The following is a 27,459-nucleotide window of genomic DNA, read 5'->3' on the forward strand; positions in this document are numbered from 1 at the left end:
TGTAATGGGATCTGCTGCCCTCTTTTGGCCTGCAGGCATATACACATATACACAGGCGGAACTCTGTACATAATAAACCTTAAAAAAAAAAAAAAAAAAAAAAAAAGGAAACATGCTATACAGGGGACTGCTCAGGGAAGAAAGGTGGAGGATGGGGACCATCACAAGGATAGAGGTGCCTGGGAAGAGCTGAAGCCATGCGGATGCTTGCATCAATCAAGTCTCCTCTCCTCTCCTTGATTCAGTTCAAGGGAACTGATTCTAAAAGTATGGGGCTAGGGAGTAGCACCTATATACACTACCCCAAAGTTCACTCTGTCCATCAGGAAAGACAATTTGTGATAAAAGAAATAATCTGTATCTGAATGGTCTAAACAATACTGATTAAAGGTCTGTGCCTATCCAATTATGGGAATGCATCTTGAATTTTTTTTTTAATCGCGTGTGGTTTTTTTCTTTGTTTTTTTTTTTTTGTTTGTTTGTTTGTTTTTTTTTAAGCTACCTATCAACATCTCTGTGGTCTTGTGATTTAGGAATTTTAATTCTTTTTTTTTTTTTTCCCGGAGCTGAGGACCGAACCCAGGGCCTTGCGCTTGCTAGGCAAGTGCTCTACCACTGAGCTAAATCCCCAACCCCGCATCTTGAATTTTTTTTTTTTTTTTTTGGTTCTTTTTTTTTCGGAGCTGGGGACCGAACCCAGGGCCTTGCGCTTGCTAGGCAAGTGCTCTACCACTGAGCTAAATCCCCAACCCCGCATCTTGAATTTTTTTTTTTTTTTTTTTGGTTCTTTTTTTTTCGGAGCTGGGGACCGAACCCAGGGCCTTGCGCTTCCTAGGTAAGCGCTCTACCACTGAGCTAAATCCCCAGCCCACATCTTGAATTTTTTTAAAAGATTTTTATTCTATGTGTATCAGTGTTTGCCCACATGTATATATGTATACAACATGCCTACAGAGGCCTGAGGAGAGTGCTTGGTCCCCTGGAACTGGGATTACATATGGCTGTAAGCCACCATATAGGTGCTGAGAACTAAATCCAGGTCCTCTGTGAGAACAGCACTTGTTGCTAACTACTGAACTTTATCTGATGTTATCTGATATTTCTTTTAATGAACTTTTCCTATGTAGTCAGTATCTTAATAGCTTAGCTCTAGAATATCTCTTGGGAGAAACTACAGTAGATAATTCATAACCCACCCAAGTAAACACACTAATACTTCTGGGGGAGCTGGGGTTCATGTAACAGTGGGAACACAATAGCTGCTATCTGTTGTACAACAATGTAAACCGAAACTGACCAGAAAAGCCCTGAAGATGCCAGCATTACATATGACATTTCTAGGAGCAGGGGGCATTCCACCCCGATTCCCTGTCCTTTGCTCCTGAGCTGTCTAGAGATGATGACCACACCACATCAGAACCACCTGAACCTCTAACAAAGGATCTCTGGCCTAGAAGCATAAAGGCCACAGAGATGCCACATCTCTACATCACTTCCTCATACTGTTTGTCCTGTTCCCTTACCCGTTCCCGAAGCAGGGAGATACAGAAGTCGACTTCCTTCTGCCGAAGGGTCTGGAGCTGGGCGGTCCCATGGTGGTCCACGATGAGTCGGAGGTACGTGTACACAGCCATGGCAATGAGGATGCTGCTCTTCAGTACCCACTCCCTGCAGGAAGGGATGGAGGCGCTGCACCTACCTCTCCAAGACCTCCTCACCCTACAGGGCTGTATCTCATACTCCTGAGACGATCACATACTAAGAATGGCTTGTCTTTTGAGGGTTTCACTCTGGATGTTATTATCCAACTATCAGTTGATTAAGGAAGGTAAAGGTAACTAATTCCCTTCACCAGACAGATACCCCACAAAGGTAGATAACAAATAAAATCAGCCTCTTAGAACATAGACACAGTCACAGTTGCCCATAAATAATTGTGCTTGTTAACTCATTCAACCGCCAAGGCCTATCATAGATGAATGGTGTATGTCAGGCTTGGGAGAGAGGAAAGCTATGTTTCTCCTGCTGAGATCTGTCAGTAGTTCTCTTTTTTTCTTTTTTTTTTTTTTTTTCTTTTTTTCGGAGCTGGGGACCGAACCCAGGGCCTTGCACTTCCTAGGCAAGCGCTCTACCACTGAGCTAAATCCCCAACCCCGTAGTTCTCTTAAGTGGGATGTAGAGGCCTCTGGGGATTTCCAGGACCTTTTCAGGAGTTCTTAGAACACATTGGGCTATCCTATCCCTCTACCAGAGTTATTATTATAGCCAACCAAATCACAAACCTTTCCCTGGCTCTAACCACTGACCCCACCCTCAGAAAATGAGTTATCTACCCTAAACCAAAATCTGGAAGGATTGGAGAGGGAGGGGGCAGCTGATTTTAGATGGCAAAGCGCATTTCCCCAGAGTTTCAGAATTTCCCTGAAAAACAGAGTGATGGGGTTGGGGATTTAGCTCAGTGGTAGCGCACTTGCCTAGCAAGCTCAAGGCCCTGGGTTCGGTCCTCAGCTCCGGAAGAAAAAAAAAAAAAAAGGGGGGGGGGAAGAAAGAAAAAAAAAAAAAGAAAAAGAAAAACAGAGTGATGAAAATATTATCTGTGTCCAGCTGCTTCAAAAGGGTCCCCACACACCACTAATGCTGCCTCTAAGTGCCAAGTAGTTTGTAATTGCTTTGACACCCCTGCTGAAAGGCAGAGAACTAGAGGAAGAGTTTAATTACTATAACCAGGCAACTTCCTGATTCAGGAAAAGTAATCAAGCCATTTAATTAACTAAAAGACCACGGCCTTTTCTTTTCTTATGGTATCTTTTTCTTCTTTCTCTTTCTTTTGTGTATGTGGGAGCTGTTTTTTGACACGCAGTCTTACTATATAGCCCAGGTTAGACTCGAATTCAGAGTAATTCTCCTGCCTCAGCCTCCCAAATGCTAAGATTGTAGACATTCACTACTAGGCCCAGCACTGTCCTTTTGTTTCCATAAAATGGAAATGCTAGCCAAGGACACGAGCTTCCTTTTACCCGTTAGAAAAACAGGATGGGGAGCTAGAACATAGTTTTAAATGCCAAGGCATTCCCTTTCACCAAAAATGTGAAGGGGTCAGGCAGCAATGTGGCTGCCATGTGGCACCTGCATGGGAAATTCAGCTTTAAGGTGTGGCTAGAACGGAATTCGAACAGAATGAGATGAACCACTTTGGAGGAAGGTTACTGGCAGAGGTGAAGGACAAATGTGCCACTAGGACAGCTTAATGAAGAGAAGAGGGAGTAAGAGCCTCAAGCCAAAGGTAGCAGAGAAACACAGAAACCTAAAGAGAAGCAGAGGCCAGGTAAGAAACTCCAAGAAGTCCATTGCTAGTGTGAAGACTCTGGTCCCAGGGCAGCTGCATAACTGGGTCGAGGCCACTAGGTGGCACTACACAGCAGGACTGGGCAGAACATAGCTTTCTCCACTATGAAGAGGACCATTCTTTTAAACTGAAATGAATATGAACAATATTAGGCTTCTCAGTCATTTATCTACTTGATGTTCTTACTCAGAAAGAGATGCTAAAAAGAAGTGATACTGAAATTGAGGCCATAGCCTCAAGGGGGGGCCATAAGCAAATTTACATACTAGAATAGCCCTTCACTTGTTGGGGAAAAGGAGCCAAAGGTCAAATGTGGCCGCATGTAACTTTATAGCAGGATTCTCTGCTCCCTAGTCACCTATATTGCCCCGTGCCATTCCAAAAAAGAGCATGTGCTGGACTGAGGCTGGGAAGGGAGGAGAGGTACCCCAGGCTCATGTGGTTGGCTGCCCCTCAGCTGAGCTCATTTCCCTCTCAGTCCCCCCCAAATATAAACATTCCAAGGAGGTCTGGGTCAAAAATAAACCCTTATCAGATGAAGCCAGATGCTCTGGGCTCTGAGGTATTTTAGCTCCTTCTTTCCCACTCCTTCATCTTCTGGCATTAGTTCCTCATCTGCCACCATCAGGCTCGGCACATCTTCCCCTTGCCTCAGAGTACTTTCAAGCCACAGAGGAGCCTTTCTTCCCCAAGTCCCGTACTCACACCCAACACAGCTGTATCTGGCTCTCACCCCACCCTTCACGGTAGACTCTACCTCTGTTCCGTCAGGATATCCAGAACACTTTCTGCCAACCAGATATTTTTGGCTGTAACATCACCACCTGATTTCAAGGGGGTAAGAGGAGGAAGAATCAGAATCCAGTAGCTCTAATTAGCAGCTCAGCTAATCAAATCTCTTAAGTCATCCTGCTGGTCTACTATGCCACCACTACTGCCCTGAATGTTAGAATACACCGTTCTCTCTTTTAGGATTTAACATTTTTCCCTTTGCCTTAAGAAAGGGAAAGTATAGGGTTGGGGATTTAGCTCAGCGGTAGAGCGCTTGCCTAGGAAGCGCAAGGCCCTGGGTTCGGTCCCCAGCTCCGGAAAAAAAAAAAAAGAACCAAAAAAAAAAAAAAAAAAAAAAAGAAAGGGAAAGTATGTTCTAGAACTGCCCCCGCACCAGAGAGGATATTGTTCTATCCACCAAATCTGCAGAGGTAATGCTTTGTCCTTGAAAGGTGATGTCTGAGAAAAACAGACCTTAGAAGCCAAAGGTGGTATCTGAACCAGGGCCTAAGAGATGCAGGCTGCTGACAGTGGCTGCAGTCTGGTGTCTGAATGCCAGGGTGGGACTCAGCATCCTGATAAGCTAAGGATCTTTGGATCTTGCCACTGAACTCCCTGGAGCAGAATTAAAATGCATTGTTGCCAGACAAAAATATTGGGATGAGAAGTGGGGCTGGGAGTGTCAAACAGTTAAGAAAGTGCCAAGAAAGAATAAAAATAAATATTCATCACACCAATGCTACTCATTGCTCTGGGTCTCAGTGAAAAAATTTCAATGCTCACCAAGTTGCACAAAGGTTGGGGCCACACACATGAAGCAGTGGCATCTGTGTTAGAGAAAGCCCTGAAGAAAAGGCAGGGCAGAGCCAGGTCCGATGGTACATGACAAGAAGCTGTCACAGGAGGATTGCAGTTGTTAAGGCCAGCATGGGCTGCAGAGCAAGACTTTTCTTTATTTAAAAAGAAAAAATGAGAGAGGGTGGGAGGGTGGAGCTGGGCACAGAATACTCCAGAGGTGGAGTGCCTGCTAAATTCACAAGGCTTTAGGTACAGTTCTTATCACCACAGGAAATGAAACAAAACAAAAACCAGGCACTGATGGTGAAAGAGCTACAGAGTTGGCCTCATTTTTTATCTATTATTAATACTTTGTTTTGTTTCTTGTTTTTATCAGGAAAACAAAACACAAGCAGTCTCAAAGCAGGAGAGGTGGCTTGAGCAGACCTTTCTCATATTCAGTGTTTCAAACAGATGTCACGGATGCCAAGATTAAAAAAAACCCTAAATGTCAGGGACTATTCTGTGGCACTGTCCCTCAGACTAGTTCCAGTTAGATGCCGAAATCACCAGGAACCCAGTGTTTAGAACAGGGGTGGAGCCAGGGAAAGCAGAAAGGCAGAAACCAAATGGCTTCACTAGATTATCTCTGAATCCCTTCCTGATCTAGCATGCTTCTCCAACTCCAGAGAGATGACTGCTAACACAAACCAAATACCTGGTTAGGTCTTAATTTAGCAGGAAAGAAATCAAGGCAAGACTACTAATCTAAAAGCCCCCTGTGACTTTCCAATCCATTTTTTTTCCTGCAACATATGTGGCCGGGAGATATCGATCCCTCCCAGGGTCCTACCCCATCACTTGCATTCCTCACAGGTACTTGACCATTTTCACTGCCTAGCCTTATCTCTGGGCTCCTTCCCTTCTAATGCTCGAGCTAACAAGCTTACCTGCAATCTGCTTCATAAATGTCATGCAAACACCATCAGCTCCCAGAACTCCACTCTTTACTAGTTCCCGAACCAACCACACCAACTAAAGGAGAGAGAGACATTTAGAGCAGATATGTGAGCTTGGAAAAGGAGCCAATCAATTGTGTTACAGTTTAGGTGCACAGTGACAGAGCTGCACCCCACCCTCTCTTTAGAAGGTTCACCTTCGGTCTACACCTCTGAGCTGTTTTCTTTTCGTTTGGAGTTGGAACCTGAATCTAGACCTTGTGTGTGCTAGGCACATGCTCTAGTGACACTCCAGGGTCCCCCTTCCCCACTTTTCTTTCTGGTCTTACCTGAGTACGGCAGGTATCTTGCAACTTCAAGTACTTCTCCATAAGTAGCTGGTTGATTTTGTTCAGGACAATGTTCATACCATCACGACTGACCAGAGCCAAGTCCCGGTAACACTGTGAGAAGTAAGGTTTGTGAGTAGCCAGTGAGCTAAGATGTTGACCCAAAAGCCACCATCCAACCCTGACCATCGCCTGCACAGCAACATAAGGACACTGAGAGGCAACTGAGAGAAAATGGGGCACTGCCTTCTCCATTCTTTTCCTACAGGGCTCCTCCACTCCAAATGTACCCTCTTCTGCCTCTTGGATTAGGGAAAAAGGATGAAAAGATTCTCTAATAAGGCAAGAAAGTCTGCTGGGCAAAGCTCCTAGTCCTGTCCCTGTCCCCCAACCTCCCTTTTCAGGAAGTGTCATACTGTTTGATGCCACAAGCTGAGCAAACCCAGGTGGAAGCCATCTGTGTTTTATCTGCCAGTAAAAGGTCACTGAAAAATGGGTTTGGGTGACAGTCAAAAAGAAACCCAGAGGTGTTTAGATTTGCTGTAACCCAGCCAGATGCAGCAAAGGGAACATAAAGGGATCAGGGTCTGGGAGAAAGAACAGAAACAAAATTGTACTTTCTTAGCTTGATATAGTTGTACATGCCTATAATCCCAGCATTTGGTGGTTAAGAGAGAGAAATCATAAGTTCAAGGGTAGTTGGGCTACTAGGTGAGACCTTTACTTAAAACACTTCTTTTTATTTGAGACAGAGTCTTACATTGTAGATCAGACTGCTCTGGAACTTACAAAGTATGGCCACCTTCTCAGCCTCCTGAGATCACAGGTATGTACTACCACAGCTTCTCTTAGTCTCACAACCACCACCACCACCACCACCACCACTATCTAAAACAAACCACAAACCCTCATTTTAATCTGTATGTGGTCAGAGGAAAGCTCTGTGTGGCAAGTGTTTTTACCCACCCAGTCACCTTGCTGCTCCCAAACTCAGTTTATTAACTAAATGACATCCTTCGGTTCTCTTGAATGACCTTTGCTTTTGTATTGATGGGTTGGAGGTGGGGTTTAACATCCTCACCCCTGGGGGGATAAGAAAGAGTAGAAGTTTCCTCTGAGTCACCATTTCCCTTCCCTCAGACCTTTTTCTACTCTGCTTCTTTCTTCAATGAGGTCAGGCCTTAGGGAAGCTCATTAGCTGCCTTCTGCACCTGCTGAGTTCTATCCTGTCATGGACTCAGCCAAAAGGGTAAAACTTAAAGAGATATTAGCATCTTAACTAGACAGAAACTTCAGAAGACACCAGGATTAACAATAAGCCATGTGTGGAGGTACAGGCCTGTAATCTGAGCACTTGGGAGGTAGGAGGAGGATCAGGCATTCAAGGTGTTCAACTACATAGAAAGTTTGAGGCATCTGAGTCATGTGAGACCCTGTCAAGAAAGAAGGGAAGAGGGGGGAGGTAGTGACACAGGATCCTGCCCCTAACCAAGAATCTATTTGCAAGTAATAGCTGCTGGCAGAGGGAAATTATAACAGTGTCACTGGGTGTGCCAACCACACACCACGTGCTCAGGAGTAGCTGGCCAACAATGAACAGACTTCATGCTCTTTTATTATGGGGATTTTTGTTTAATATCTTTTGGCATTTTTTGTTTTAGTGGTTTTTTAAAATTATTTGTTTTGATTTTCATTTGTGTGTATGGGATTTCTCATTCGTTTATAGTTTAGAAAGGGTCTCCACACAGTTCTGGCTGTCCTTGGACTCACTAAGCAGAATAGGCTGACCTGGCACTCAGAGACCCACCTGCCTCTGCTCTCAAGTGCTGGGATTAAAGGCACACACTACCATGCCCAACCTTCTACTTCTATTTTTTTTTAAGATTTGTTTATTTTATGTATATAAGTACACTGTAGCTGTCTTCAGACACACCAGAAGAGGTCATTAGATCCCATTACAGATGGTTGTGAGCCACCATGTGGTTGCTGGGAATTGAACTCATGACCTCTGAAAGAGCAGTCAGTGCTCTTTTGATGAATCATCTTCCCTTCCAACCCCTCACCCCCTGCCATCATTTTTATGGTTTTGGTTTTGGTTTAGAGAGAGAACACACATAAAATTAGGTAGGTAGGGATATGGGAGGAGTTGGAGAACGAGAAAAATGCTCAAAAAAAAAAATTGAAGATGTTACTTATTTCCTGTATTTGAACAGGTAAGGAAGTAGGCTCAAGGAGTGAGGAGGGGAGGAGAGAGAAGAGGGAGGGTGGGGAGGGGAGAGGGAAGGAGAGGAAGGACAGGAGGGGAGGGGAGGGAGCCTGTCTGCGATATTGTAAGAGATTGGAGAAAACCAGCATTACAATGCAGATGGTGACTCACATCTATAATCCCAGCCCAGACAGACACATGAGGAAACCCTGTCACAAAACAAAACAAACAAATCTAGGCAGCCTAATTCCACCCTTAAGCACCTCACACAAATATGAAAACTAAGAAGACTGCCGATGATGAAGGAAAGAATTATGACAGCTCAGCAATGACCCCATTTGTAAACTCTCTCACTCACCCTAAGCATTCTTTTTTTTTTTTTTTTTTTTTTTCCGGAGCTGAGAACCGAACCCAGGGCCTTGCGCTTACTAGGCAAGCGCTCTACCACTGAGCTAAATCCCCAACCCCACCCTAAGCATTCTAAAGCATGGCCTTCAGTAGCAGCCGCTCCTCAGCCTTGGTGGGAAGTGGAGCTCCTACAAGACACGCTCTCATCACACTTCTCACCCCTTCTGTCCACAAGTCTAACTGACCTGATGAAAACAACAGAGAGCCTTCGCGTGCCACAGTTTCTCACACTCCAAAGAGAATTCATCCTTTAACTCTATCTAGGGGTAGGTTGTTGAGAGATTAAAAACAGAAATCACGAGGGAAAAAGCACCAGGCAAGGGGCCCAGTGAGCTTCTGCACACGTGCTGGCTATCAGGGAAGTAAGTTCTGGAGACTCCCCATAGGTAAGTCACAGAATGTCCTAGGGACAAGGGAAGGAGAGGTAGAAAGAAAAACCATGTTGAGCTAACCACACAAGAGCCTTGTCTGTTAAAATGAAAGATGAAATACCAGAAATGTAGACAGACCCAGAACAGGGAAGGAGGACAAAGTTTTCAGGCACTTTGAGTCCAGAAGAAGAGCAGTAGCCCTGCCTGACTTCAAGCTCCACCAGGAATCTTTACCAATCTAACTTCTCATAACATGGAGCTGGGTACCAAGAACACCACAGGGCCTGTGCTGCAAGCTGTAGAAACCTCTGTGCCAGTTTGCTGACTGTTTTGGAAGAAAAGCATATGTGAGGAAAAACAAAAACACGAGGAGAAACAGACAAGAGCAGAGGATCTTAAAGGAAAACAACAGAGTGGTAGGGAGACTGCCCTTTAGTCTGACCCTGCTGAGAATGTGACATACCAACACTTGAGCACACAGGCTGCCTGCAAAAAGAGCCTAGACCCAAAAAGGCCTAGGAGTTTAGGTAAATCTGAGGCAGAGATCTGGGCACTGATGTTAGCACTTTTCCAATTACCTTTTAACTGACAGCCAGAACCTGTAGGGTTTAGATCCCAGCTTAGCCTCTGTTTACCAGTTCCTCAAGCACATACTTAATTCAGATACCACAAAGGAAGTAAATAAAGTCAAAGGTTATACAGCATCTGTGAAAGAGTTATCAGAGGAAGATTAAGGTGGATGAAGCCCATTCATGCCTACTCTACTCCACCAACACCTTATCTGCATTCTTTCTAAATTTACTATCTATGTGTACACTGCGCTGTGCATGCAAATGCTATGGGACATGTGTGGAAGTCAAAGGACAACTTTCTAGAATCTTTGTCCCTTTGATTCTGCAGATCAAACTCAGGTCACCAGGTCTGCAAAGCAAACAAGCTTACCCACTGAGCCACCTTGCCGGCCACTTACCTGTAGGCATTCTCTAGTTTATGTATTTAATCCACCATACTCCACCCACTGACAAATCTAAGACCTGCTTCTGAGCACAGGCAGAAGCTCCCTAACTCACCCTTTCCCTGGCAACATTCTTGCCTCAGTTTCCACAACTACCTTTACCATCCATGCTTCAGAGCTCTATGCCCATAAGATTCAGTAAACCTTAAATCCGACCTGGACTTCTGTCCAGAGGTAGAACGAACCCCAAATAAACCCTTAGAAAACAGTCCTGCTTAAAGCTGATAATGATACGAGGTTTGAGATCAGTCCGTATCAGCAACTCCCACCAGGAGCTTCTGCCCACCAGGAGAAGGATAAAGAATTGCTCAGACTCCTTCCACCACGGTCTGACCCAGCTCAAGGTCTCCAAACGACTGACAGATCCTCCTAATTATAACATGCTTGCCTGGAGAGGCCTGACCTAGGGAGCCTCAGGTAGAGGATTTGCTTACAAAATTGAGCACATGTGCATGAACCTGGTGCAGGCGTCCTCACTTATGAAACCCAAAGTGAGATGGCTACGTCCCTTGAGAGCACAGCCCTGTCACAGTACAGAAGAAGTAGAAAACGCTGGCTCTTACTAGACTCAGTGGCCAAACACAAGATACATATTTACAAAGTAGAACTTTGTGGCTTCTCAATGCCAAGCCGGAAAGAAAAGAGAGAGTAGACATAGCCTGATCCCCTAGAGGCTCACTGAGGTCTGACTTAGATTTCACCTGAAACAAGCTTTCCCAGAAGGCAAGGCTAGTTTGCACTGAGATAACTAGTGTGATGCCTTAGAGGCCAGTGAGGGTGTCAGACCCCTGGAACTGGAGTTATAGGCAGTTGTAAGCTGTCATGTGGGTGCTGGGAACTGCAGCTGGGACCTCTGCAAGAGCACTAAATGCTCTTAACCACTGACCCCTCACTCCAGCCATTTCTTTCTTGAAAGATCTAGTTATTTATTTAACCTACTGGCTTAGTACTTGATATGAACTCTAAACTGACCTTGAACTCAAGGCAATCTCCAATCTTAGCTTTCCAACTACTGATATTACAGGCAGGCGCCACCATGCACAGTGTGTGTGGGTGAAAGAAAAGCCATACCTCACACAAGCTACACAGCACTCACATGAGCTATAGCCAATCAAATTTAAACTTCTTTATTGTATATATTATTAGAGAGAGAGAAACTAGACACCTTTTGGGAGTCAGTCCCCTCCCTCTTCCATAAGTTCTGAGAGTCAGACTCAAGTCATCACGGTTATGTGGCAAGTGTGTCTACCAACTAAGCTATCTCACTGGTCCTTAAGTCAGACTTTAATTATACTACTTATAAATCAATGTCATCCACTTATCTCTAAAGATCTGAATGACAAATTCAGTGTAAAATGAAATCCCAACACTTGGGAGGCTGAGGAAACCAGAGCTCAAGGTCATCTTGGAATGTCTCAAAAAGAGAAAAAGGAAAAAGGAAAAGAGCACAAATAGAAGTCAACCTAACACAGTTGGAAATGACTGGTGTCTCCCTGGGAAAGGTAAATGTGTTATGCCTCCCATTCACAAGCACCCCAAGCTGCACCAGAGAATTAGGAAACAGCAGCTTCCCATGCCCATGAATACTTTGTTGATGTAAGCATCCCTGTCAGTATACTAGGAGCGTCCCGTCTGTATCTCTGAGAATGAGTGTCCTTTGGTTATCCCTGAACAAATGACAAAAAGGCTAAATTCCAACACTTTATGGAGGAACTGAAGTCTAGAGGAGGGGAGAAATCTACAAAGCCAGAGGGGTTTCAGACCAAAGAGCAGGACACAACGGTAGGCAAAGAACATATCTGTTTTTCTTCCACACCACCTGTGCTCAGGGAAAGGCCATGGACCAATTCCCCACACTTCTCCCTCTGTCAGATAGCTCCAGCCAGATCCAAACCAACTTTAACTCATTAGGCCAAGACTCAAAAGATACAAAGTTGCTGGGAGGGGGCAGTCTGAAGAAACAGAAGACTTAGTTTTACCGAGAGAACAGAAGCTATCTGGCCTGGCCTTGAGCCTCACTGGAACCTCTTCTGTTTATGAAAGGCCAGAGTGCTTCCTGGCAACACACTTAGGAAGTCAGACTCCACTGTTCTCCGGCTTCTTCTTAATTATTACATTAACTCATTTAATCTAAAGGTTACATGCTACAATTTTAAGCCTGTTTTCTGTTCCTTTGCCAAAGCAGAAGCCACAGACTACAGGTCTTTTCCTTCTGGGTAAGAACTCCCATGAGCTTGGTTGTCCTCCATCCCCTCCATATCCCAAATTAAATGCCAATTTTGAACTTTGTAGTCTCACACCTGAACTTTAACCTTCATGTCTTTTTCTCCAACTGCCTTTTCTTTTTCTTTCCTTTTTTTTTCAACTGCCTTTTCTTGCCTTTCAGCTTTAGTATCTGGGGACAGAAAAGACTCCAGCCAGAGACTAATGAATTCACTGAAAATAAGGGACTTAAGGACACATTTAGAGAACCAATTGATTCAGCTCTTATCCAGAGTGTGATTGCTGGGCAGTGGTGGTGGCTAGTGCATGCCTTTAATCCCAGCCCTTGGGGAGGCAGAGGCAGATGGATCTCTGTCAGATCGAGGTTAGCCTGGTCTACAGGGAGTTCCAGGACAGAGGGGATACAGACAGAGAAACCCTGTCTTGAAAAGCCAAAGAAGAAAAAAGAGTGACATAACTTGAGTTAGTGAGGTCCCTCGATTTAAATGGCTCCAGGGGAAAAGGTGCCTTACCTTCTGGGCTTGGGCAGGCTCAGTGAGGACAAGAGTAAACAGGCCTAGGCAGATCTCCTCATGCTGGGGAGGTCCTTTGCACACCTGGGAGGTGAGAGAGGGAAAGAATTAGCTGTCACTCACATGTGGGAAACACAAGAACAATTTTCATAGAAGTCTCAGGACTCTCAAAATGATGATTTCCGTCTCTTAATAGGAATGAGACACCTATTTCAGGAGAGGCAGGAAAGGAAAAGCTTTTTTTTTTTCTCTAATGACCTAAAGCTAGTAAGTACAGAGTGCTTAAGATGAGGAAAGCAAGGGAGCTGGGGCAATCCTGCAATGGAGGCATAGCCACACCACCCACAACCCCAAGAACCTCTGGGACTCCAACACAGAAATGGTACCTGGTAATTTAAATAATATCAAGTAATACCTAAATATTTATTCTGTAAGATTTCTATACATTATTTTTAAACGATTTTTTTGGTTAACCTACAAAAAAATAGGATTCACCACAGTATTTTTATACATCATTATTTACATTTTTTAGATTTATCTTATATTTGTATTATATGTGTGTATAATACATGTGTGTTGTATGCACATGGTCAAAGACGCCTGACGTGGATATTGGGTATCTTTTCTACTCAATCTCTACATTTACTTTTTTTTTTTTTGTCTTTCTTTCTTTCTTTTTTTTTTTTGCCCCGGAGCTGGGGACCGAACCCAGGGCCTTAAGCACTCTACCACTGAGCTAAATCCCCAACCCCTGGTTCCTCCTTCTAACACATGGGTCTCAGGCAGGCAGTCAAGCTTGGAGGCAGACACTTTTACCCACTGGTCATATCATCAATTGCTATTATATAAATTCCTCACATGTGCTACTTAAAATTACTTAACTGAGAGGTAGAAGCTAAAATGTATGTAAGAATGATTTGCAAAAAAAGAAACTACAAAACAAGCATTTTTATTTTTTATTTGTAACCTAATTTATGCCTGGCATTGGTGGTACACACCTTCAGCACTTGGGAGGCAGAGGCCTCTATGACTTAGAGGCCAGACTGGTCCATAGAGTGAGTTCTAGGATAACAAGGGGTACACAGAGAAACCTTGTCTTGAAAAAACAAAACAAAAACTTTGTTTAATGTTTACATGTGCACATACGCCATGTTGCATGTGTGGTGATCAGAACATAACTTGCTACAGTGATTTCTCTGTTGTGGTTTACCAGAAGAGGGCATCAGATCTCATTACAGATGGTTGTGAGCCACCATGTGGTTGATGGGATTTGAACTCAGGACCTCTGGAAGAGCAGTCAGTGCTCTTAACCACTGAGCCATCTCTCCATCCCCTCTGTTGTGGTTTACAACACTTCTCACCTTTTACCACGCTGGTCCCGGGGTCAAACAAGCTGTTATACTTAACAGCAGGTACCACTCACTGTTTGTTGAAACATATCGCTGGTTCTATGACTTTATTTTTTTTCAATCTTGTAAAAAATTTTTGCTAGGTGTGGTGGCACATGCTTTTAATTCCAACACTTGGGAAACAGAGACAGGCAGATCTCTGTAAGTTCAGGACACATGGTCTACAAATCAAGTTCTTGGTAAATAAACAAGAATTTACAAACTGTCAAAGAAAATCAGTGGACAACTCTTGGGAGTCAGTCCTCTCCTGCCATCTTGTAGATTGCAGCAATGAGAGGTCAAAGTTACCAAGGCTGCATACAAAGCCCCTGACCTACTGAGCCACCTAACTGGTCAATAACTGAGCTTTTCCATTGTTATGAAGTCAGGTGAGATGGCATGACCCTGCAATCATAGCGCTTAGGAGGCTGAGGCAGAAGGGTCTTGAGTATGACACCATCCTGGATTCCATACTGTTTTCAAGGGCCACTGTGCATTATACACTGAAATATGGTCTCAGAAAAAAAGGCTCCAAGAAATAGACAGACTCTAGTAGTGAGAAAGTAAAACCTGATAGGAACCAAGACGCGAACTCAGTCCCTTAAGTCTTAGCCATCACCTTTCCACTTTCCTATCTGCATCTCACAGCTTTTCCCAAGCAGAATGGATATAAGGAGGACATGGTACTTACATACGCATTGAGGGCATCATTGGCTTCTCTCTCGGAGACACCAGCAGTCATCGATGTGACAATACTCATACACCTTTCCAACCTCTGGGGGTAGGGATGAGAACAAATGAAGAGTGCATCATAACACTGCCTATGAAGTACTTTTGTCCCCAAAACATTTTACAAATTCAAGCTTGATCATCCTTCTACTATGCTTTAAAACAAAAGAAAAAAGGAAGGAAGGAAGGAAGGAAGGAAGGAAGGAAGAAAGGAAGGAAGGAAGGAAGGGGAAAAGTCTTCACGTAGAATGGCCATTAACAAATGTGGAGGGGTTGGGGATTTAGCTCAGTGGTAGAGCGCTTGCCTAGCAAGCACAAGGCCCTGGGTTCGGTCCCCAGCTCCGGAAAAAAAAAAGAAAAAAGAAAAAAGAAAAAAAAAATGTGGAAAGAGCAGTAGTGCAGTGAGAGCTGATTTAGGCTAACACTACCCATGTGTACTAAAGCTCGTCGGTTATAACTTCTGGAAGAAAAACTCCAGAGAGAAGTAATACATGTAGACAGCCTGGATGTTCTTTTAACCAAAGCTACAGTAAACAAACTGACCCCATTTGCCCCTAAGAAACACTAGGAAATCAGGCTTAGTGGCACATGCTATAGTCCCAGATACTTAAGAGTTTAGGACGGAAGGGTGACTTTTGAGCCCAGGAGTTATGTATAACCTAGGCAAATAGTCAAAGAGTCTGTCCCAAAATAAGCAGACAAACATGGAGGTGCACACCTATACTTTGGACACTCAAGAAGCTGAAGTGGGAGAATTTTGAGTTCAAGGTCTGCTTAAGCTGCATAGTAAACATTTGCATAAATTTTCTTTAAGTTTTAAATAGAAAGTTACTAAAAAAAATAAACAAAGAATCTTAATAGTCAAGCATAAGGTATAGATCTTGTTTTCTTTTTTTTTAAAGAATAATTTATTTTATGTATGAGTACACCATAGCTGTCTTCAGACACACCAGAAGAGGGCATCAGATCCCATCACCAATGGTTGTGAGTACCATGTGGTTGCTGGGATTTGAACTCAGGATCTCTGGAAGAGCAGGCAGTGCTCTTAACCTCTGAGCCATCTCTCCAGCCTTTGTTTTCATCTCTGACTTGAGCAAACCAACTTTATAAGAATTTAAGATTGGGGGAAGGGGGAGGGAGGTATGAATCAAATGGGGAATGGGGGTCAGACTGGGAGGGGGATGAAGTCTGGACTGTAAAAAGGATTAAAGAATAAAAATAAATAAATTTTTAAAAAAGAATTTAAGATACAATCAAAGGCTCTGCAGGCTTTTAATCCTGGCACTCAGGAGGGAGAGGTAGGTGGATCTCTGAGTTCAAGGCCACTCTGGTCTATACAGTGAGTTGCAGGCCAGCCAAGAGCTGCATAATGAGACACTATATCAAAAAGGAGAGAGACAGAGACAGGGAGAGAGAATATAAAGTGTTGAGTAAATCCAGGAACTATTGTTCTATTTTGCATGCTAAAAGTAAAAGTAAAAAGAAGATCACATCGAGATGGCTCAGCAATCAAGAGCACTTGTTACTCCTGCAGAAGACCCAGGCTACTCTCACCATGCTGTGGTGGTTCTCAATAGTTTCTAACTCCTGCTCCAGAAGATTCAGTGCCCTCTTCTGGCCTCCAAGAGCACCAGACATGCACATGGTGTACAGACATACATACAGACAAAACACTCATACACATTAAATAAAGAAACAAACAGAAAGTTTAGGGGCTGAAAAGACCTCTCAGTGGACAAGCATTGGCAGCTCTTTCAGAGGACCTGGGTTTACAGAGGACCCAGCACTAACATGGTGCTTTATCACCATGATCTATAACGGGATCTGATGCTCTCTTCTAGTATGCAGACACACATGAGACAAAGCACCCGTATGCATGAAATACATAAATAAAAAACAAAATCAGATTGGGTGGTGGAAAATATCTGAAATTCCAATACTTAGGTGGAAGCATGGGGTTTGGGTCAAGCAGGGCCAGCCTCACTCAACCTGGTTGGGCTAGGTGGAAAGGGGGTGGGGCCTGGAGAGACAGTTAAGAGCAATGATTGCTCTAGCGGAGGATCTAGGTTTGGTTCCCAACTACCACATGGTGCCCCATACACACCTATAACTCCAGTTCTAGGCAGATGAAGCCCTCTTCCAACCTCCCTGGTACCCCAGCATGCATGTGGTACCCAGACACACATGCTAGCAGAACACTCATGTACATAAAATAAATCTACAAAGAATTAAACAGTACTAGAGAGAGAAGAGGGAAGGAGGGAGGGAGAGAGCTGTGAAAGAAAAGAAAGAACACAGAGATGGGCAGGGAGAGGGAGATAGTCCTGAGGACAAAGGAGAGGTGACAATAGCTAGAAGGACATTGATGGTTTTCTTGATAATTTTTGGAGTCAGGATCTCATATAACCCAGACTGATCTCAAACTTATTCCATGGCTGAGGATAACCTTGAATTACTGATCTTTCTCCCAAGTGCTAGGGTTACAGCTGTGCACCACCAGGCCTGGCCAGCCTTAAGGGATATTCTTGTTAAGGTTTGCAGTGCCACAAGGGATAATGTTACTAATGTTTGCAGGTATGGTATTAGTACTGGAGCTATGCAAGAGATAGATAGGTAGATAGGTAGAGAGAAAGAGAGAAAGAGAGAGAGAGAGAGAGAGAGAGAAGGAAGGAAGGAGGAAGAGGAATGGAAGAACAGAAAATAAAAGAAAATGAAAGAGAAAAACAGGGTGGCTTCAAACTCACAGGTCCATCTGCCTCTGCTCCTGAGTGCTGAGATTGAGGGTGTATACTACCATGTCCTGCTATATAAAATATTTCAAGATGAATGATATATCTTGGATTTGTTTCAAAACAATCTAGAGTGAACTGTACACTTCAAGTAAGACTGCTATTCAGTACTAAATACTAATGTCTCTACTTATGCCTAAAATCCCTTCCCATGTTAAAGACAAAACAGAATGCAAGTATATAAGGAAAAGGGTTGGATCCCAGCACTCAGGAGGCAGAAGCAGGTAGATGTCTGAGATTGAGGCCAGACTGGTCTACAGAACAAGTTACAGGACAGCCAGAGCTACACAGAAAAATCCTGCCTTAAAAAACAAAAAAGAAACTAAGCAAAAAAAAAAAAAAAAAAAAAAAAGAGTAACAAACAAAAGGAGGCATTAAAATCTGCCAGGGCCTTTAGTTAAACAAGACAGGCCACTGCAGTTTCAATGGCACCCCTCACGTGCTTAGCATTTTAAGGACTCACTAGTGAGTCCCACTCTGAGACATTCACTTACTACCGCTGCTAAGATTCTGACAAAGCCGGCTGCATGCGTAGCCAGAAAGGCCTTCTGTACCAACCTCAACAGTTTCCTAAGATTTTTGAAATTTTAGCATGAAACTCAAAATTTAAGTAAAACCAATTCTCAGTGACAATGACCCTGGCAAAACCAGAAAAAGGCCAGGTTGGTTTATTGTTACTCAATATTACAAACTATCAAAAAACATCTTGGGGTTGGGGATTTAGCTCAGTGGTAGAGTGCTTGCCTAGCAAGCGCAAGGCCCTGGGTTCTGTCCCCAATTCCAAAAAAAAGAAAAAAAAATCTTGCTGAAGTCATGGTGGTGTATGCCTAGAATCCTAGCTTCTGGGGGACAGAGGTAAAAGAATCAAAAAATCCTAGGCCAACCCAGGTAAGTTAGTAATTCCCTGTCTCAGTATTTAGAGGGGCTGGCAATGTGGCCCAGTACTGCAACTAGGACATTCGGCCAGTGACAAAGCTCTGTGTAAAGGTCCTGAAATGCCAGCAGTCGGGAGACAAAGGCAGGACAACTGCTGAAAATTCTAGGCCAGCCTGATCCCCTAAGTGAGACTGTGTCTGAAAACAAAGTAACAACAGTAACAACAATGTAGAAACAAGACATCTGGGTACAGTGATGCCCACTACAATCTCAGCATTTGGAACTGTACTCAAGGAAAGAGGATCAGAAAGGCAAGGTCACCCTTGGCTACAAAAGGAGCTTAAGACAAGCTTGAGTTCTGTGAGATCCATCTCATAACACCAAATGAAACAAAAACTAAAACACAACAACAAAACCCAAACATATTGAGACCCAGAGCTTGAGCCCTAATAACACGAAAACCCCACAATAATAATGCTGAGAAGCTGGCAAGCAGTCTGTAGCAGCATTCTGAGGCAATCACAAACAGATACAGTGAGAAAGAAAGGACAGACAAACATGCTTCTCCTTTGACCATCACCCTGAAGTTGTCTATGACTATCCTGATAAGGCTCAAAGTAATGGGACTGAAGAGCTGGCTGCTCTTGCTGAGGACCCAGGTTCAGTTCCCAGCACCCACATGGTACCCAGACAGCCATACAGGCAAAACACACATACACATAAAATAAATATAAAAAACAATAATACTAGTAAATTTTTGTTATTTGTTGCTTTTGGGTTTTTTTTTGAGACAGGGTGTCTATGTAGCCTTGACTTTCTTGGAACTTGCTCTATAGACCAGGCTGGCCTGGAACTCAGAGATCACCTACTTCTGCCTCCTAAGTGCTGGGATTAAAGGTGTGCACGACCACCACCCAGCTCAACAATAAATATTAAAAAAAAAAAAAAAAAAAAGGTTAAGAAAACAGAAGGTAAGGGTTGGGGATTTAGCTCAGTGGTAAAGTGCTTGCCTAGCAAGCGCAAGGCCCTGGGTTCGGTCCCCAGCTCCGGAAAAAAAGAAAAAAAAAAAAAAAAAAGAAAACAGAAGGTAGATGTTGCAACAGGAGGGTCCAAAACCTTAACCTAAAACCACCTTAAAGCTGTCTGGAGGTGACACTCACAACTTTACCTCTAACAGCAGTCCAGCTTCAAATTAGGGCAGATCAGCAGGCTCAGCCTTAATAAATAGCAAGTGCATACTTGTGAAAAGGAACCATGCGATCACATGAAAGCTGAGCTGTGACTCTCATGACCTGTGAGCTCTGGGAGCCATTAGCACCTAATTTAGCTCCTGTATAAAGTGTGGGAGGGAAAACCCGAGGCTGGAATTCCTCTTCTAAAACCTTGTCTCTTTCTACTAACAACAGCTTCCGTATCTGTGTGTCTGGAGAATCATCTTTCCAGTGGCTGGGTCTTGCAGACACCTTGTATCCATCCCAGGTTATCTAGCAGCTTCAGAGTGAAGGGGGTGAAGAGTAAGCAGCAGCACTTAACACTCTAGACACCACTCACAGCAAGAGAGAGAAGCCAAGGGGCAGGCAGCCAGGCAACAGAAACCAGCAGGTAGCAAGCAAGCATTGAAGGGACTGGTCCTCCATAGCTAGGCCTAGGCTCATCTTGGCTGTATTATTTAGCCTCTGCAAACCCCGGTTTTATCTGAAAAACAGAGCTAACCCCTGTATCACAAAGTTGCACCAAGTGCCTCAACTAATTAGAGTTTGTCCAATTTGTGAGACTTGGCAATTAATCCTTGAAGACCTGGCTCTGCACTCTCCCACCACTTCTCTTTTTAAAAATTAAGTTACACCTACTTACTTGTGTGCTATGTATATGTATATGCATGTGGGTAGTGTGGAGATCAACTCATGGGGAGTTGGTAGTCTCCTTCTATCACTAGGCCATAAATCTTGGCAGCACATACTTTTACTCCATTCTCAGCCATCTTGCTAGCTCTCCAGCCACTACTTCTAGTGGCATGCCCTTAAAGGTTCCAGAAAACTAAATCCTCTACTGCAGGACATAGGTTAAGTTTCCAAGAAGTAAAAGGTCTCTTCTTGATTATGCCTTTAAGAGAGCTGGGTGGTGGTGGCACACGCCTTTAACCCCAGCACTAGAGGCAGAGGCTAGCAGATCTCTGTGAGTTTGAAGCTAGCCTGGTTTACAGAGTGAGTTTTAGGATGCCCAAGGCTACACAGAGAAACCCTGTTTCAGAAAACCGAGAGAGAGAGAGAGAGAGAGAGACAGAGAGAGAGACAGAGAGAGAGACAGAGAGAGAGACAGAGACAGACAGACAGAGACAGAGAGATAGAGAGAGACAGAGACAGACACAGAGACACAGAGGGGGAATGGGGAGGGGGGAGTGAGATCGACTGAGCAAGCAAAGGGAGGAGGCCTGACTGACAGACCCAGAACCAAGAGTGCTAATCTAGCTACAAAGCCCTATAAGCCCTACATGTTGGCTAAGTCTCTTGGTGTGATTTAACATTCATTAGACTGTGGGTTGAGCAAAGTTTCCCTAGGCTCCTCCCAATGTTCTAAGCTCTGCTCAGAGGCCTGAGTCAATGTTATGGGTCAGTGCCCAGTCAAGAATGGACTCTTAAAACAGGGAGGCCCTACTAAGGATACAGAAAGTAGAGTCCAGAATGAGCAAACTCAATGACAAAAGAAACATAAGGACACTCCTTTTCAGACAACAGAGTACAGAAAAAAATGACTTTTCCTAGATATAAAAAGTCCTTAATCCCAGCACTCAGGAAGTAAAGGCAGGTGGGTTTCTCTGAGTTCTAGGCCAGCCTAGTTGACAAAGTAAATTCCAGGACAGCCAGGGCTACACAGAGAAACCCTGTCTTAAAAACAAAACCAAAAGATAAATCTAAAACTGCTCCTGGTGCTGCATGTCTGCAATTTTAGTGCTTGGGGGGAAGCCAGCCTATCTAAAACAAGCCAAAAACAAACAAATCAAAAAACAAGGAGAGAAATTATCGGGAATCATTCAGAATGAGAAAAGGCCTCAAAGGCCAGAGGAAAACAGATGCATAGTTGGGTAACAGTACCCGTTCCCCATAGTCTCTGAAGGCTCTTAGAAAAGATGAAGTCACACACGCAGCTGCCAGCAATTGCTGGCAGAATGGCTCTGTTCAGAATAAGCTCTGTATGACAGCACCTCAGGGAGCTCAGTAAATATTTATCATCTCTAGGTGCTCTGGAACTCATTTTTCTAGTACCGAAACTACCTGACCATGACTACAGCAGTGACAGTGTGCAGAAGGGAGGGCAGCCTCTCTGCTCCTCAGTGCATGAGTGAAGCTGTAGACTGAGTTAGACGAGTCCCTCTAACCACTCCACTTCCCTTGCCCCAGTCAAGTAGAATATATGTTCTTGCTAGAGTATAGTACATGGCTCCCATCTAAGAGGTGGGCAGCCCAGAAAAGGAAACTGTGGTCCGACCTGCACAATCTCTCAGAACCCACATCAGTTAACAGTGATTGGTCATGCTGGGTTCCAAGTGTGGCCACTTTTTATTGGTGTATATGGAGTAGAATGGCTCTCGCATCTTCCGAGAAACCTGGGACAAATGCCCTGCAGATTCCAAGGAATGACCTATATTTTACAGTCAAGAATAAGTGCAATGATGATTTAAGGGGCAAAAAAATTAAAAATGACTCAAAGCTCATCCTTTGGAGACTTCTCAGACACGCCGAGCTACTTCTTGGAGTAAATATGGTGGGGAGGTGCATCCATCTTGCCAAACATAACTTCGAGACCGATCTTTCTGATATTTTGAGATATTCTGATTTCTTGGGTCACAGTTCCTGCTTTTGGCCTGACTTCAAAGTGACTGGTCTTTCCCTGGCAAAGGAATGGCCAGGGCTGTGAAGACTCATGTGACCAGGAACTACATGTTCTAGACATCAATCTCTGGCACTATTTTTATCTCATTCCCTCCCCAAATTAGGATTGGGATGGTCAAATATACTTGTCTTCAAAGGAAGGAATGGGGCCAAAGAGAAGAAGGGATACAACAAACACTCCCCAGGGTAGGAAAGTCACAGACCTTGTCCAGGATGATCTTATAAAGTGCTTCCTGCTCCAGGACAGTGAAGGGCCTTTGCGAATCACATTCAGCTATGACCACCTCTTCACACCCTCATCTACCTTTTCAGGACTTCTTGCTAGGTGTTACTTTGTTCTGACATGCTAAACTTCAGGCTGGCACACCTTACAGTCTTCTCTTATTTTCCTATCAGACTTAACACGCTTTAAGCACATAGAGGCAAAAAAGCAGACCTATTTTCCTGGAAAACAGATAGGCCTATGATGGAAAATAACCAAGTGAGAACGAGCAGAAGTCAGTTGGTCAACAACAGGTGTTGATAACTTCTGTGTGTAAAGATCTTCAGGGAGGCACAGAGGAAGAAGAGGCCAGTTAGCCTTGCCTTTACACACTATGGTCTAGTAGGATAACAGAACCACACCCATTGGGGGGGGGGGTGTAGCAAGACAAGCTGGAAAATAAAAGATGTGAAGGACAAAGGGCAAAGTGGAGTGTGGAAGGGGGAGCTTGAGATTCCCTGGAAGCATCCACACCATGAAAGAAATCAGACAGAAGCAAACAACCCCTCCCTTTTCTCCCTAGGAAGTTGAAAGTTCATTCTCAGAGTCTAAAAAGGCAAGAACCTAAGAGGCAAGAGAGGCTTCTGCTCTCTCTTGTGATCTTTTCCAGCCTGTCACTTACTGTCCAGAAAAGGATGCTGTACTATATCCTATGGTACAGATTAAATCAGGGATTCATATAGGACTCTATAGGTATGGAGATAAGAATCAACGGACCCTCATCCCTCATCCAACCCTTTGTCATTCAGTTGCTCTGATGGAGGGATCAGGGCAGTCAGCTACCAACTGACTTTTTTTTTTTTTTTTTTGGTTCTTTTTTTCGGAGCCGGGGACCGAACCCAGGGCCTTGCACTTCCTAGGCAAGCGCTCTACCACTGAGCTAAATCCCCAACCCCACCTACTGACTTTTTACCCTCCTACAGCTCCGGTGCCAGCCAGGTTCAATATTAGACAAAGTGGTCATAGTTAAGTTCCAGACGTAACTGGAAAGTTGTGTTGCACGCCTGTGATGCCAGTGCTTGGGAAGCAGAAGCAGGAGGATCTCTCTGAGTTACAGGCCTGGTTTACAGAGGGAGTTCCAGGGCAGCCAGGGCTACACAGAGAAACCCTGTCTTTAAAAAAAAAAAAAAAAAATTAGAAGAAGAAGAAGAAGAAAAGTTTCAGACTAGGTAGACTACATATTCAGACACTATCTCAAAAGTTAAACAGGCCTGTTGAGCGGCTCAGCAGATGGAGAGCCTTACTGGACAAATATCCAACCCAAGTTCAATTCTCAGGACCTGCCAAAAATTGGGAGAACCAACTCTATAAAGATATTCTCTGACTTCTACGCACATTTCAAAGTGTACACCCCCACATACATATATCACTCACACACACAAGAAAAATTTTAATTGAAACAGGAAAAACTGTAGAGTGGTAGGGCATATGGTGACACAGAGTGGTCTTAAACCTACAATCATCTTGCCTCAGCCTCTTTGGAGTGTTGGGATTACAAACCTGTGCCTGGGCAACCATGCCTGGCTTGGAAGTTTACATTTCAATTATGCCTACCTTAGTTGATTGAAAGAAGGAGAAGAAAAAGGAGGAGCAGGAGAACAGAAATAGCAAACTTTTCTAAAGGCATATAGAATAATACAGTGAAAACATAACTCACTTTCCAGCCAGCCAGACATCTGCTGGTGGATAAACCACAAAGTTGCTATAAGGTCACTTTAATTTAAGTTCACTTCTTTCTTTTGAGACAGGGTCTTTATGTGTAGTCTTGCCTGTCCTAAAGCTTGCTATGTAAACCAGGTTGGCCTTGGACTCGCAGAGATTCCTCTGCCTCGAGTGCAGGGCTATAAAGTTTATTTTTGTGTGTCTGTGCCAACCTCTTGTGATCTACAGTATTTTCTTTTTCTCTGTTTCTTGTTTCTGGTGGCAAGGTCTAGCTAATGATGCCCCAGCTAGCCTAGAACTCACTACACACTCACCATTCATTTCCATTCTCTCTCTGGCCCTCTTTACTAACTTTCCTGATTCAACCTTCCAAATGCTAGGGCTACAGATGTGAACCATCACACCTGGCAATCTAATATTTTTTTCAACTTTGAGTTTATCTGCCTACTCTAGCATGTGATAAAGGACTATTGACATAGTGTCAGGGAAACAGCCTGTGAGGAGACAGGGCCTGTTCGGGGCCTCCCCCATCCTTGGGCAACCACTGAACTGAACACTAATGTTAGAACAGTTTGACATTCATGCCTCAGTCTGTCATACACCTTAAGTAAATCTTCCTGTGTGCGAGCTGTGGAAGGAGCTACACTGATCATCTCTTATTAGTCAAGCACAGGGGGAGAACAAGGAAGGGACACTCATGTTCTTTCTGTCTATCTCTGTCTGTCTCTCTCTCTTTTGGTTTTTCCAGACAGGGTTTCTCTCTGTAGCCCTGGTTGTCCTGGAACTCACTCTATAGACCAGGCTGGCCTTGAACTCACAAAGATCCACTTGCCTCTGCTTCCTGGATCTCTCCTTAGTGTGTGTGTGTGTACTCTCTGGTTCAGTCTCCTACATACTGACTTATCCCACTGCTATGACTGATATAACCAAACTAGATACTACTTACTTGTAAGTCTTCACTCACTCTATAAATGCTCGGTTAAAATCACTGACAACTGTCTGTATCCACACACAGTCAATGATACCATCTAAGAAGAGGGGCCAAGTCTGTAGGAAGTTGCCAATCCTCAGACACCTGCCTGTAAACACATATATACTTTTCAACTTAACACTCTCAAATAGGGTGGATATTTTAGATAGCTACTGGTGTGTATGTGGGAAGAAATGAAAATAACTTTGTTCAATATGGATGCTACATCCCTTCTGTAACCAACACCCCTCACACCCATTTTCTTAATAGCGGCAGCTGTTACTAGGGCAACCTGTCCAGGAAATTGACCCACACTTCTTCCTCCAGGAGCAGGAAGCAAGAGCAATGTTTCTGCCTTAGAAAAAAAAACTTGAAGGCCTCTTCTCCCCCACCCCCACCCCATATCCGCTCCAGCATCCCTCCTCAACCCAATTCCTTACTCCCTTCCCCACCCCCCACACCTACCTCCTCTAACTCATCCTTGGCATCCAAACTGGTTGAAAGTAGCAGCCTCCCCCCTCCTGGGGCTCCTGCTCCCGCTCCTCCTCCTCCACCTCCCGCTGCTCCTGATGAAGCAGCTGCTACGGTCCCCTTTCCCTTCTGTAACTCCATGGCTGCAGCCAGGAGACCGGAAGAGGTCAAGGGAGTAGACGGGTGTTAAGTCCTAGAAATGGAGAACTCTGGCTTGCCAAGGACGAGGAGCAAGAGGAACAAGTGGGAGGGAGGCCGATAGGCCTGGCTTTCCGCACTCTTGCCTCCTCTCCTGCGGAGGGGAAAGACGCGGGTTCTCTAGATGCTCCCTCTGGAGTAGCCGTGCTGGGGCAGAGCTTTAGCGCAGAAGTATGGGACTAGGGTCTTGTGCCCTGCAGAGAGGTGGGCAAGGCTGCCACCCTTGCAGAAGTGGAGAGGGAACCCTCTGGCTTCTTATCCTGAAAGGAGGGGAGACCCTAAGTTTCTGCCTCTCGAGGTGTGGGAAGGAGTCCTGGCCCTGAATTGGGGGTGGGAAACCTTCCCAGCGGGATTGGGAAACGCGGTTCCTTGGAATCCGGCCCCTAGCGGGTGAGGATGCGGCCGGAGCGCTACGGGAGGACCAGCTTCTCCCCACACCACACAGAGGCGGCCATGGTGGAAGGGCGGGGGAGGCTGAGAGTGCCCGAGCGGGCAGAGTCGTCGCCGGCGCCGGAAGTGAGCAGTCGCGGTCCCGGGCGTCCGCCAATAGCGGCTTCCGCGGTGGCGCCAGGTCTCTAAGGAGTAAGCCGACGACGACAGACTGGCCTTTTCCCGGGCTGCCAATTGTAGGGAGAAGAATTGAGTCTGGTCTGACGGGCAACAAGTGTGCCCAATCGCATCCTTCCTATGCATCTGGAGGCGGGACGGGAGATACGGAGTGGGTGCTAGTGCTGGGCGATCCGGAAAAAGCCGGGCTGCGCCTGCGCGCGCCAGCACGCATGCGCGACGTTTCCCTCTTGCTCCACTCCCTACAGGTGTTCGGAACGTTGTCCTTGGGTAGTCTGAGAGACTGGAAACCTAGCCCATAAGTGGCAGTTCTGGGGAAGGAGCTGCGGAGGCCTAACCCTTACGCAGTTCCGTAGCAAACGCCCTCAGGGTCTGAAGTTACTTCCTGAACTACGAATGCTACACGCCGCCCTGAGTTTGAGCTCTTGGGTGTGCAATTATTAGTAAGAATTTGAAAACAACAAAAAAAGTGCATTGATTCACTAGTGCGAACCAAATAATTAGAATCGTATCAGCACTAGCTTTAATACAATTTACTAAGGGATAGGAGGGACCTCGTCGTCTTTTGAGGCTCTGGGACTGACAAATGTCACTAAAGCCAATTGTATTTACACATAGAATCCATTGAGAGTGTTGAGGTTTGTTGTGATCATAGTAAGGCTCGATTGTATGAGAGTTCTTTTACCGTGCGTCTCAACAAAGTTTTCATTTTTAGGCGTCTGAACCGATTGCTGAACGAT

At 44.7% G+C, this 27,459-nt stretch overlaps 1 protein-coding gene across 2 annotated transcripts in view; it reads right to left on the reverse strand.

Moving 5' to 3' along the window:
• Positions 1–26,749, reverse strand: part of Ints3 (integrator complex subunit 3) — a 52,249-nt gene extending 25,500 nt beyond the window's left edge. The window contains exons 1-7 of one of the 2 annotated variants that reach the window (XM_017591307.3): positions 25,949–26,749; positions 14,997–15,080; positions 12,918–13,001; positions 6,183–6,296; positions 5,845–5,929; positions 4,104–4,170; positions 1,524–1,668 (exon numbers count right to left, since the gene is read on the reverse strand). In XM_017591307.3, the coding sequence (XP_017446796.1) occupies positions 1,524–1,668; positions 4,104–4,170; positions 5,845–5,929; positions 6,183–6,296; positions 12,918–13,001; positions 14,997–15,080; positions 25,949–26,095 (726 nt within the window). In that variant the 5' untranslated portion in view covers positions 26,096–26,749. The remainder of the gene's footprint in view (positions 1–1,523; positions 1,669–4,103; positions 4,171–5,844; positions 5,930–6,182; positions 6,297–12,917; positions 13,002–14,996; positions 15,081–25,948) is intronic. The other variant, NM_001427200.1, reaches the window with a different exon arrangement.
• Between the last annotated feature and the right edge of the window lie 710 nt (positions 26,750–27,459).

This window comes from Rattus norvegicus, chromosome 2, assembly GCF_036323735.1.
Source record: "Rattus norvegicus strain BN/NHsdMcwi chromosome 2, GRCr8, whole genome shotgun sequence".
NCBI lineage: Eukaryota > Metazoa > Chordata > Mammalia > Rodentia > Muridae > Rattus > Rattus norvegicus.